Source organism: Haematobia irritans, chromosome 4 (genome assembly GCF_050003625.1).
Source record: "Haematobia irritans isolate KBUSLIRL chromosome 4, ASM5000362v1, whole genome shotgun sequence".
NCBI classification, from domain to species: Eukaryota; Metazoa; Arthropoda; class Insecta; order Diptera; family Muscidae; genus Haematobia; species Haematobia irritans.
Window position 1 is genome coordinate 25,130,975 of NC_134400.1, and position 14,530 is coordinate 25,145,504.

The window sequence follows — 14,530 nt, forward strand, 5'->3', positions numbered from 1 at the left end:
TTCATTGACATTTTTTATGTGAAATTGTGTTAATGATTAATAATTAACAAGTATATACAGTAGTAAGTTCGGCCGGGCCGTATCTTAAATAGCCACCACCATGAATCAAATATAACAGTTTACTCTTCGCCGTAGCGGGTTACTTGATAGTATTCTCCCAAGCAGATCAGTTTTACCAACACGCTTCCCGAAGATAATTTTAAAGATTCTACCTATGAAGACTAGATCAGATTTTGCATTTATGAGAACCAATTTTGTTTGAGTTTTAGAGAAATCATAAACATATCGTGTAAATGATGATATAACGCCTTGATTTGAATTCTTAAATTTGTAGATTTTTACCGCCATTATTTAAATGATTACGAGGAGTAAAATCTGGAAATTTTACTTTCAGTTTCAAGCAATTTTCATGATCAGTGCGTCTGTTATACACTGAAAGTTTTCTATCTGAGGAAAGACATTTTAGACAAGCAAAGTTTTCTTTTGATACAAATTTTAGAGACAACCGCTGTATCGCTTATTAAAAATTCGGATTCATTTGCTCTAAACGAAAATACTTTATACGTAAGGGGAATTTCGTTCGTTTAAAATTTCATTCCAGAGGAAAATATTTTTTCTTTGGATGTACCCTCAAGAAGTGAAATCGGTCTATATCGATGCCTTACCATATGAACCGGTAAAAATAAATGCGATATAAATTTTTGAGGGTCTAAAATACCAGTATATTTACATTTTTAGGCAAAGTGGATAAAAACTAAAGATTCTAGCAGCCAACGAAATAAATTCGGGAGGTAGGTCTATATATGGGGGCTATACCAAAACATGGATCAATACTCACAATTTTCGGCACACCTCTTAATGTTCCTCAAGTACCTCTAGAATTCCCATTTCAGACAAATTGGATAAAAACTACGAATTCTTGAAGCCCATGAAGTAAAATCGGGCGATCAGTCTATAAGGGGGCTATACCACAACATGGACCGATACGAATCATTTTCGACACACCTTTTTATGGTCCTGAAATACCTTTAGATTTCTAATTTCTGACAAATTGGATAAAAACTACGGATGCTAGAAGCCCAAGAAGTAAATTTGGGAGATCGAATTATATGGGGGCTACACCGAAACATGGACCGATACACCCCATTTTCTGCACCCCATTTCCAATTTGTGGGCCTAAAATACATCTAGATTTCCAATTTAAAGCAAATCGAATAAAAACAAGTATGTACGGCCGTAAGTTCGGCCAGGCCGAAGCTTATGTACCCTCCACCATGGATTGCGTAGAAACTTCTACTGAAGACTGTCATCCACAATCGAAATACTTGGGTTGCGGTACCACTTGCCGATGGCAAGGTATCTTAAAACTTCCTAACACCTGAATATATACCACATAGTCCATACGTGGTATATATTAAACTAAAAAAGGCCGATTAAATACGTATATAATTAAGTTTAAAGTTTCTATAGAAATACAATTTTCTATAGAAGTAAAATTTGGAAAAAAATTTTCTACAGAAATAAAATTTGGAAAAAAAAATTACTATGCGAGGTCAAATCTGGTGATCGGTTTATATGGGGGCTATATATAATTATGGACCGATATGGACCAATTTTAGCATGCTTGTTAGAGACCATATACTAACACCATGTACCAAATTTCAGCCGGATCGGATGAAATTTGCTTCTCTTAGAGGATCGGCAAGCCAAATTTGGGGGTTCGTTTATATGGGGGCTATACGTAAAAGTGGACCGATATGGCCCATTTGCAATACCATCCGACCTACATCAATAACAACTACTTGTGCCAAGTTTCAAGTCGATAGCTTGTTTCGTTCGGAAGTTAGCGTGATTTCAACAGACGGACGGACGGACGGACATGCTCAGATCGACTCAGAATTTCACCACGACCCAGATTATATATACTTTATGGGGTCTTGAAGCAACATTTCGATGTGTTACAAACGGAATGACAATGTTAATATACCCCCATCCTATGGTGGAGGGTATAACAAGTGAGGAAAGTCTAAAGTCGGGCGGGGCCGACAATATTGTACCCTGTACCACTTTGTAGATCTAAATTTTCGATACCATATCACATCCGTCAAATGTGTTGGGGGCTATATAAAGGTTTGTCCTGAATACATACATTTAAAAATCACTCGATCTGGACAGAATCTGATAGACTTCTACAAAATCTATAGACTCAAAATTTAAGTCGGCTAATGCACTAGGGTGGAACACAATGTTAGTACTAAAATATGGGAAACATTGAAATCTGAAGCAATGTTTAAGGAAACTTTATGATTTATCGCTCGATATATATGTATTAGAAGTTTAGGAAAACAAGAGTCATTTTTACAACTATTCGACTAAACAGTGGCGATTTCACAAGGAAAATGTTGGTATTTTGACCATTGTTGTCGAAATCAGAAAAACATATATATATATATGGGAGCTATATCTAAATCTGAACCGATTTCAACCAAATTTGGCACGCATAGCAACAATGCTAATTCTACTCCCTGTGCAAAATTTCAACTAAATCGGGGTTAAAAATTGGCCTCTGTGGTCATATGAGTGTAAATCGGCCGAAAGCTATATATGGGAGCTATATCTAAATCTGAACCGATTTCAACCAAATATTGCACGCATAGCAACAATACTAATTCTACTCCCTGTGCAAAATTTCAACTAAATCGGAGTTAAAAATTGGCCTCTGTGGTCATATGAGTGTAAATCGGCCGAAAGCTATATATGGGAGCTATATCTAAATCTGAACCGATTTCAATAAAATTTGGCATACTTCACTACACTACAAATTGTACTCCTAGTGATAAATTTCAACCAAATTGGGATAAAACTCTAGCTTCTGGGACCGTATTAGTCCATATGGGACGAAAGATATATATGGGAGCTGTATCTAAATCCGAACCGATTTCAATAAAATTTGGCACACTTGACTCTAGTAATAATTGTTCTTCGTGTGCAAAATTGTAAGCAAATTAGGTTAAAACTCTGGCTTCTGGGGCCATATAAGTCCATATCGGGCAAAAGATATATATGGGTGCTATATCTAAATCTGAACCGATTTCTTCCCAAATCAAATTTGAAGTCGATTGGACTAAAACTGCGACCTAGACTTTGATTACAAAAATGTGTTCACGGACAGACGGACATGGCTATATCGGCTCAGGAGTCCACCCTGAGCATTTTTGCCAAAGACACCATGTGTCTATCTCGTCTCCTGGATGTTGCAAACATATGCACTAACTTATAATACCCTGTTCCACAGTGTGAATACCCCTTGATTTTTAATTTCAAGCAAATCGGATATAAAATATCGATTCTAGAAGCCCTAGAAATATAATCGGGAGGTCGGTCTATATGGGGGCTATACCAAAACATGGACCAATACACCCCATTTTCGGCACACCTATATTTGGTCATAAAATACCTCTAGATTTCAAATTTAAGGCACATCGGATAGTAAATACAGTTTCTAGAAGCCCAAGAAATAAAATCGGGAGATCGGCCTATATGGGGGCTATACGAAAACATGGACCGATACGGACCATTTTCGACACACCTCTTTATGGTCCCAAAATACCTCTAGATTACCAATTTCAGGTAAATGGGGTGGTTGTAAATACAGTTTCTAGACACCCGAGAAATAAAATCGGTAGATCGGCCTATATGGGGTCTATATCAAAACATGGACCGATACACCCATTTTCGGCACACCAACTTTTGGTCCTAAAATACCTCTAGATTTTCAAATTCAGGCAAATCGAATAAAAAATACAGTTTCTGGACGCCCAAAATCCGGAAATCGGTCTACATGGGGACTATACCAAAACGTGGACCGATTTTATTTCTATAGAAAATTTTGTCAAAATTTTACTTCGATAGAAAATTTTGTCAAAATTTTATTTCTATAGAAAATTCTGTAAAAATTTTATTTCTAAAGAAAATTTTGTCAAAATTTTATTTCTATAGAAAATTTTGTCAAAATTTGATTTCCATAGAAAATTTTGTCAAAAATTTTATTTCCACAGAAAATTTTGTTAAAAATTTTATTTCTATAGAAAATTTTGTCAAAATTTTATTTCTATAGACAATTTTGTCAAACTTTTATTTCTATAGAAAATTTTGTCAAAATTTAATTTCTATAGAAAATTTGTCAAAATTTTATTTTTATTCGTTTTGTTTTGTTATTGTTGGTTTTGTTCTTTAAGCATTGTTGTTGTTTTTTTTATTTCTGCTTAAAACCATATATTGACTAAACTACAAATGTAGCTTAACCAACAGAGGAAAAGAATGTTTGTAAAATTTATTTGGGCAAAGCCCTATAGACTGCAAGATGTGGATGGACGCACGTTTCGGAATTACCACATTCCTCATCAGTACCCTCTAATTGCGGCAAAACTATCAACCAATTATCAGAATAAATTCAGGCAGTTCATTAAACCCAACAATGAACCACACTTGAACCTTCCTTCCTTTTATTTTTATAGAAAATTTTGTCCAAATTTTTTTTTATAGAAATTTTTGTCAAAATTTTATTTCTATAGAAAATTTTATCAACATTTTATTTCTATACAAAATTATGTCAAAATTTTATTTCTATGGAAAATGTTGTCACAATTTCATTTCTATAGAAAATTTTGTCAAAATTTTATTTCTATAGAAAATGTCAAAATTTTATTTCTATAGAAAATTTTGCCAAAATTGTATTTTTTAGAAAATTTTGTCAAAATTTTATTTCTATAGAAAATTGTGTCAAAATTTTATTTCTATGGCAAATGTTGTCAAAATTTTATTTTTATAGAAAATTTTTTCAACATTTTATTATACCCTACGCCGCACTGTGGAACAGGGTATTATAATTAGATATAGCTCCCATATATATTTCGCCCGATATGGACTTAGTCAAGTGTGCCAAATTTTATTGAAATCGGTTCAGATTTAGATATAGCTCCCATATATATCTTTCGCCCGATATAGACTAATACGGTCCCAGAAGCATGAGTTTTACCCCAATTTGGTTGAAATTTGGCACAGGGAGTAGAATTGGCATTGTAGCTATGCGTGCCAAATTTGATTGAAATCGGTTCAGATTTAGATATAGCTCCAATATATAGCTTTCGGCCAATTTACACTCATATGACCACAGAGGCCAATTTTTTGCTCCGATTTAGTTGAAATTTTGCACAGGGAGTAGAATTAGCATTGTAGCTATGCGTGCTAAATTTGGTTGAAATCGGTTCAGATTTAGATATAGCTCCCATATATATGTTTGTCTGATTTCGACAAAAATTGTCAAAATACCAAAATTTTCCTTGTAAAATCGCCACTGCTTAGTCGAAAAGTTGTACAAATGACTCTAATTTTCCTAAACTTCTAATACATATATATCGAGCGATAAATCATAAATAACATTTTGCGAAGTTTCCTTAAAATTGCTTCAGATTTAAATGTTTCCCATATTTGTTTTACTAACATTGTGTTCCACCCCAGTGCATTAGCCGACTTAAATTTTGAGTCTATAGATTTTGTAGAAGTCTATCAAATTCTGTCCAGATCAAGTGATATTTAAATGTGTGTATTTGGGACAAACCTTTATATATAGCCCCCAACACATTTGATGGATGTGATATGGTATCGAAAATTTAGATCTACAAAGTGGTGTAGGGTATAATATAGTCGGCCTCGCCCGACTTTAGACTTTCCTTACTTGTTTTTTACTAACATTGTGTTCCACCCTAGTGCATTAGCCGACTTAAATTTTGAGTCTATAGATTTTGTAGAAGTCTATCAAATTCTGTCCAGATCAAGTGATATTTAAATGTATGTATTTGGGACAAACCTTTATATATAGCCCCCAAAACATTTGACGGATTTGATATGGTATCGAAAATTTAGATCTACAAAGTGGTGCAGGGTATAATATAGTCGGCCCGCCCGACTTTAGACTTTCCTTACTTGTTTTTTACTAACATTGTGTTCCACCCTAGTGCATTAGCCGACTTAAATTTTGAGTCTATAGATTTTGTAGAAGTCCATCAAATTCTGTCCATATCGAGTGATATTTAAATGTATGTATTTGGGACAAACCTTTATATATAGCCCCCAAAACATTTGACGGATTTGATATGGTATCGAAAATTTAGATCTACAAAGTGGTGCAGGGTATAATATAGTCGGCCCGCCCGACTTTAGACTTTCCTTACTTGTTTTTATAGAAAGTTTTGCCAAAATTTTATTTTCGTAGAAAATTTTGTCAAAATTTTATTTTTATAGAAAATTTTGTCAAAATTTTATTTCTATTGAAAGTTTTGTCAAAATTTTATTTCTATTGAAAATTTTGTCAAAATTTTATTTCTATAAAAAATGTTGTCAAAATTTTATTTCTATAGAAAATTTTTTCAACATTTTATTTCTATAGAAAATTTTGTCAAAATGTTATTTCTATAGATAATGTCAAAAATTTTTTTCATCTGTAGTTTCTATATAAATAAAATATTGGCAATATTTTCTATAAAAATAATATTTTGCATCATAAGATTTCTTTCGTATGGTAGTTTTTGGCGGGAACAATAAACGTGAAAATTTAGAGGAAAACACCTCATCATTCGCAAATTATGTGTATATTCTTAACCGTTGCAGAATTATATCGAAAATAAAGCTATTTGGAACCACTGTGCGTCGCTACGTATACATAAAATTCGAAAAACTTTTTTTTTCAAAAAAGAAATTCAAGATACTAAAAAACTAATGCAATGCAGCGGATGCTTAAAAAGATGACTTCATTGCATCTGAGCCAAATTTGCCCTACTTCCGGGATCGAAAAAGAAAATTTTCTTTCCTTTTTTGGCTATGCATTTTATTTTTTTTGATGTGATTTATAAGCTGTTGCTTTTCTTCTTCTTCTTCTTATTTAGGCTTTTCGAAAAATTTTGTGAAATACACTACTCACCACATCTTGCTCATAGTCCGTATGGGGTACATGGGTTTCACTCAATCTTCGGGACCTATGGTCATCACAGCCGTATTCCTAGAGACATCAGTGTTTTGTTCATTGTCAATGTTCACAAATATATCCAGTTATGTATGAATCGAAAATAAATGAAAAATGAATTAACGTGGAGAAAAGGAATAAACAAAGAAAAGAAGAAAACACAATAAAAAATAATATACAATACAAGATGTAATTAAATAATGCAAAAATGAAATGTGTTAATGTTCTATATTATCCAATGAATACGAATAAATGTTAGAGGGAATGTGTATTAAAATAATTGTTGTATTAATCTGTGGATTTTTGTGTGTGTTTTTGGAATTTGATTTTTAATTTTATTTCATGTGTTTTTTTTTTTTTTTTGAGGGGAAGTCGGAGACGAAATCTATAATCTTGATCATATATTTTGTTTGTATACCCTTCACCATATGATGTGGGTTATATTAACTTTTTCATTCCGTTTGTAATACATACTTCGATATATTGGTCTCATACCCCATAAAGTATATATAGTCGTATCCCAATCACGGTTGCCACAGTTGCTAGAATTCTACCAAAAATGGTATATTTTTTATTAACATATTTGGTAGATTAATAGAATTCTTGAGGTTTTGCTAGATTTTGCAACTAAGAGGTGCTTCATAAAAAAAATTGGCAAAATTTTCTATAGAAATAAAATTTTGACAAAATTTTCTATAGAAATAAAATTTTGACAAATTTTTCTATAGAAATATTTTTTTTTATTGTTGGTTTGTACTTCAAACATATTTGTTGTTTTGATCTCAGCTTTAAAACCATTGCGTTGAATAAACTACAAGAGTAGCTTAACCAACAGAGGAAAAGAATGTTTGTAAAATTTATTTGGGCAAGACCCTATAGACTGCAAGATGGTTGGATGGACGCAGAGGATGCTGATAAGGAATGTTCTAATTCCGAAACGTGCGCCCATCCAACCATCATGCAGTCTATAGGGTTTTGCCCAAATAAATTTGACAAACATTCCTTTCCTCTGTTGGTTAAGCTACCCTTGTAGTTTATTCAACGCAATGGCTTTAAAGCTGAGATCAAAACAACAGAAATAAAATTTTGACAAAATTTTCTATAGAAATAAAATTTTAACAAAATTTTCCATTGAAATAAAATTTTGACAAAATTTTCTACAGAAATAAAATTTTTAAAATATTTTCTATAGAAACAAATTTTTGACAAAAATTTTCTCTAGAAATTTGAAAAAAAAAATCTTCAGAAATGAAATTTTGACAAAATTTTCTACAGAAATAAAATTATGACAAAATTTTCTATAGAAATAAAATTTTGACAAAATTTTCTACAGAAATAAAATTATGACAAATTTTTCTACAGAAATAAAATTATGACAAAATTTTCTATAGAAATAAAATTTTGACAAAATTTCGTAAAGAAATAAAATTTTAACACAAGTTTCTATAAAAATAAAATTTTGATTAAATTTTCTGTAGAATAAAAATTTTGACAAAAATTTTCTATAAAAATAAAAGTTTGACAAAATTTTCTACAGAAATCAATTTTTTACAAAATTTTCTATAGAAATAAAATTTTGACAAAACTTTCTATAGAAATAAAAATGTTGACAAAATTTTTATAGAAATAACAATTTGACAAAATTTTCTATAGAAATAAAAATTTTGACAAAATTTTCTATAGAAATAAAATTTTGACAAAATTTTTCATTGAACTAAAATTTTGACAAAATTTTTCATTGAACTAAAATTTTGACAAAACTTTCTACAGAAATAAACATTTTGACAAAATTTTCTATAGAAATAACAATTTGACAAAATTTTCTATAGAAATAAAAATTTTGACAAAATTTTCTATAGAAATAAAATTTTGACAAAATTTTCTACAGAAATCATGTTAACACAAATTTCTATAGAAATAAAATTTTGACAAAGTTTTCTATAGAAATAAAATTTTGACAAAATTTTTCATTGAAGTAAAATTTTGACAAAATTTTCTGTAGAAATAAAATTTTGACAAAATTTTCTACAGAAATCAATTTTTGACAAAATTTTCTATAGAAATAAAATTTTTACAAAATTTTCTGTAGAAATAAAATTTTAACAAAATTTTTCATTGAAATAAAATTTTGACAAAATTTTCTATGGAAATAACATTTTGACAAAATTTTCTACAGAAATCAAATTTTGACAAAATTTTCTATAGAAATAAAATTTTGACTGAATTTTCTATAGGATAAAAATTTAGAAAAAAATTTCTATAGAAATAAAAATTTTGACAAAATAGAAATAAAATTTTGACTAAATTTTCTATAGAATAAAAATTTTGAAAAAACTTTCTACAGAAATAAAAATTTTGACAAAATTTTCTATAGAAATAACAATTTGACAAAATTTTCTATAGAAATAAAATTTTCTATAGAAATAAAATTTTCTATAGAAATAAAATTTTGGCAAAATTTTCTACAGAAATCATTTTGACACAAATTTCTATAAAAATAAAATTTTGACAAAATTTTCTATAGAAATAAAAATTTGACAACATTTTCGATAGAAATAAAAATTTGACAAAATTTTGTACAGAAATAACATGTGTCAAACAAGTTTCTATAGAAAAAAAATTTAGCCAAAATCTTCTAGAGAAATAAAATTTTGACAAAACTTTCTAAATATTATTAGAAATAATCGAATGTAACATCACATCCTGAATTTCAACCTGCAGACAAGCCAATTGTTAGGCTTCGTGGGTATTTACTATAAAATGAAATGTATCATGGAATTAATGTTCAATAAAATAAATAAATAAATAGAAAAAAATATAAAATTTTGACAAAATATTCTATAGAAATAAAAATTTGACAAAATTTGCTATAGAAATAAAATTTTGACAAAATTTCCTATAGAAATAAAAATTTTGACACAAGTTTCTATAGAAATAAAATTTTGACAAAAGTGTCTATAGAAATAAAATTTTGACTAAATTTTCTATAGAAATAAAATTTTGACAAAATTTTCTATAGACACCAAATTTTGACAAAATTTTCTATAGAAATAAAATTTTGACAAAATTTTCTATAGAAATAAAATTTTGACAAAATTTTCTATAGACACCAAATTTTGACAAAGTTTTCTTTACAAATAAAATTTTGACAAAATTTTCTATAGAAATATAATTTTGACAAAATTTTCTTTAGAAATAAAAATTTGACAAAATTTTCTATAGAAATAAAATTTTGACAAAATTTTCTATAGAAATAAAATTTTGACAAAATTATCTATAGAAATAAAAATTTGACAAAGTTTTCTATAGAAATAAAAATTTGACAAAATTTTCTATAGAAATAAAATTTTGACAAAATTTTCTATAAAAAAAAATTTGACAAAATTTTCTATAGATATAAAAATTTGACAAAGTTTTCTGTAGAAATAAAATTTTGACAAATTTTTCTATAGAAATAAAAATTTGACAAAATTTTCTATAGATATAAAATTTTGACAAAATTTTCTATAGAAAGAAAATGTTGACAAAATTTTCTATAGATATAAAAATTTGACGAAGTTTTCTGTAGAAATAAAATTTTGACAAATTTTTCTATAGAAATAAAAATTTGACAAAATTTTCTATAGATATAAAATTTTGACAAAATTTTCTATAGAAAGAAAATGTTGACAATATTGTCTATAGAAGAAAATTTTCTATAGAAAGCAAATTTTGGCAAAATTTTTAATAGGAATAACATTTTACTAAATAAGATTTTTTGTCTGGTATTTTTTTGGTAAAATTTTCTCCACATTTTGGTGGATTATTTATGACTGGTGGGGCAACCGTGCCATACAGTCGACTTTTGGTTACTTTAGGGCTCATACGCATTAATCCACGATTCGTCACCTGTCACGATGGCATAAAAGTGTTTCGAAGCACCGCGATCGTAGTTTTGGAGCTCTGACCAATCAACACGAGCCTTTTTTGAGCAATTGACAAATTGTGTGGGATCCAATGCGATCAAATTTTTTTGACGGTCAAACGATCATGCAATAATGATATTATGTTGGTCCCACTAATTCCTAAGGTTCTCAGTCTTACTATAGGTCACATGACTAGCTGTCAATATCAGTTGGCGCACAGTATCAATACTTTACGGAACAAAAATTTTGGACGATCTTCACGAAATTCTTTTTGAAGTGAACTACGACCTCGATTGAATTCACCATACCATCGATAAACACTGGTCCTTGGCGGAGCTAATTGCCAAAAATTAAATTACTTTCAGAAAAATAAACGATTTAATTCCATTTTTTTGTGTTCAAGACGATCCTCATTCCCCAATCCTTTCGTGGTGGGTATAAAAAAATTGCAGATTAAATTCCCGGATAAACCATATTATTTGTTGATCTCTTATACCAGGAGGCTATATAAATATAAGGACCGATATGGACCATACTTCCCATGATTATTATAAATCCTATATTGACATCACATTTAACATATCAATCTGATCGGAATAAAGATGCTCCTTTAGGAGGCTTATGAATCGGTATGGACCAATTTGGACAAATTAGGACAAATATCAGTATATGGAGACTACATCTAAAAGTGGTCCCGTGCAGCTCATTTGCCCAATACCGTTCGACCTACACGGAAAGAAAAAAAACGTGAACGAAAACGTTTTTCGTTTGTTAGAGTTTTTGAAATTCCTTCAAACTCTTATCACGAAAAAATTTTTTGTTACAAAAATTTTATTTCTGCATTTGTTTGTTCCAAGCTCAGTTCTTTTCTGACTTTAAATTTTTAAAAAGACACATTTGGAAGTTTCATAGTAAACATTTAATATAGTAGTATGTCGAACCTCTTTTCGGAATCTTCCGAACATTTTTGGAATATATGTAAAAAATCTTTTTTTTGTTCGGTCGAATCAGGGATTGAACCAATGACCTTTTGTATGCAAGGCGGGCATGCTAATGAATGAAAAGTGTAGCTCAACGCTGGTCTACTAAATGTGTGTTTCTGTCAAATAAAGTTTTTTTACATCGGATCTTGGCCGCCGTAAACTATGCTTTATAAATACAACTGCTTGACTGTTTGTGTTGGTTTTGCGTTGATGGCTATAGCGATAATTGTCTGTTGATGACAATGAATAGGCAGTTGTGTAATGAAATAAAGTAAAGCAATATATTTTTCATGTCGGAAATAACATCAGATCGTAGAATAACTTTAACATATATTTGTTCGCATCATCATTATGGTCTTCAAATGTCATCACACAAAAGTAGTTATGCGGTATTTTGGCCCCATTCCTGTCGAAGCGCCGTCTTGAAATGATCGATATTTTTTAGTGCCAACCTTATTTATCAAAATGCCTCGGGCGTAAAGGTGAAACACGAAACCTCCTTTTTAAGCCATTCTTGGTGCTTGCGTGGTGAGTGATACGGTGCTGAGTCCTGTTGGAATGTTTTTACTCTTCGACCGAATTGTTTGTCGGTATTGCCGGCCCAGAGCTTCAATACTGTTATACTAGGATTTGTCTGCTGGATCGTATTCCCCATAAAATTCGTCATATATTTTGATCACACGGTAGACGAATGCGAGCGGGGAGCGACCATCGGCCGTTACGGTGGACCATTACCATCGCAGGCGCTTGTATTCATGCAACGAAACGAAAGTCTACACTTTCAGCTGACATTTTTGGCATGTAAACCGGATCATTATACCCTGCGCCACACTGTGGAACAGGTTATTATAAGTTAGTGCATATGTTTGCAACACCCAGAAGGAGACGAGATAGACATATGATGTCTTTGGAACAAGTAAGGAAAGTCTAAAGTCGGGCGGGGCCGACTATATTATACCCTGCACCACTTTGTAGATCTAAATTTTCGATACCATATCACATCCGTTAAATGTATTGGGGGCTATATATAACGGTTTGTCCCAAATACATACATTTAAATATCACTCGATCTGGACAGAATTTGATAGACTTCGACAAAATGTATAGACTCAAAATTGAAGTCGGCTAATGCACTAGGGTGGAACACAATGTTAGTAAAAAATATGGGAAACATTTAAATCTGAAGCAATTTTAAGGAAACTTCGAAAAAGTTTATTTATGATTTATCGCTCGATATATATGTATTAGAAGTTTAGGAAAATTGGAGTAATTTTTACAACTTTTCGACTAAGCAGTGGCGATTTTACAAGGAAAATGTTGGTATTTTGACCATTTTTGTCGAAATCAGAAAAACATATATATGGGAGCTATATCTAAATCTGAACCGATTTCAACCAAATTTGGCACGCATAGCAACAATGCTTATTCTACTCCCTGTGTAAAATTTCAACTAAATCGGAGTTAAAAATTGGCCTATGTGGTCATATGAGTGTAAATCGGGCGAAAGCTATATATGGGAGCTATATCTAAATCTGAACCGATTTCAACCAAATTTGGCACGCATAGCTACAATGCTAATTCTACTCCCTACTCAGGGTGGGATCCTGAGTCGATATAGCCATGTCCGTCTGTCCGTGAACACATTTTTGTAATCAAAGTCTACACACAAAGAAAATTTCATTAAAATTGAGCCAACGAAAATTGTACATTGATATAATGAAACATTTTCATTAATACAATGAAAATATTCGTTAATAGTACGAAACGTTACGCTAATTAACAGAAAATTCGTTATAACAACGAAAAATTTCGTTGTATTAACGAAGTTGTTTCAATGGCTCAATTTTAATGACACATTTCGTTAATATAACGACACTTTTTCTACCAGTGTAGATCAAATTTTTAGTCCAATCGACTTCAAATTTGGCACAACTAAGAGTTTTGGGTCAGAATAGAACCCTATTGATTTTGGAAGAAATCGGTTCAGATTTATATATAGCTCCCATATATATATTTCGCCCGATATGGACTTATGTAGCCCCAGAAGCTAGAGTTTTACACTAATTTGCTTAAAATTTTGCACAAGAAGAACAATTAGTACTATAGTCAAGTATGCCAAATTTTATTGAAATCGGTTCAGATTTAAATATAGCTCCCATATATATCTTTCGTCCGATATAGACTAATACGGTCCCAGAAGCCAGAGTTTTACCCCAATTCGGTTGAAATTTTGCACTAAGAGTACAATTAGTAGTGTAGTCAAGTGTGCCAAATTTGATTGAAATCGGTTCAGATTTAGATATAGCTCCCATATATATCGTTCGCCCGATTTACACTCATATGACCACAGCGGTCAATCTTTTACTCCGATTTAGTTGAAATTTTGCACAGGGAGTAGAATTAGCATTGTACCTTTGCGTGCAAAATTTGGTTGAAATCGGTTCAGATTTAGATATAGCTCCCATATATAGCTTTCGCCCGATTTACACTCATATGACCACAGCGGTCAATCTGTTACTCCGATTTAATTGAAATTTTGCACAGGGAGTAGAATTAGCATTGTAGCTATGCATGCCAAATTTGGTTGAAATCGGTTCAGATTTAGATATAGCTCCCATATA

At 30.9% G+C, this 14,530-nt stretch overlaps 1 protein-coding gene across 6 annotated transcripts in view; it reads right to left on the bottom strand.

Annotated features, from left to right (window-relative positions):
- Positions 1-6,914: 6,914 nt before the first annotated feature.
- dysc (whirlin protein dyschronic) overlaps positions 6,915-14,530 on the bottom strand; it is a 245,466-nt gene continuing 237,850 nt past the window's right edge. For all 6 annotated transcript variants that reach the window (XM_075304893.1, XM_075304895.1, XM_075304894.1 and 3 more), the window contains one exon: positions 6,915-7,057. In XM_075304893.1, coding sequence (XP_075161008.1) covers positions 6,941-7,057 — 117 coding nt within the window. In that variant the 3' untranslated portion in view covers positions 6,915-6,940. The remainder of the gene's footprint in view (positions 7,058-14,530) is intronic.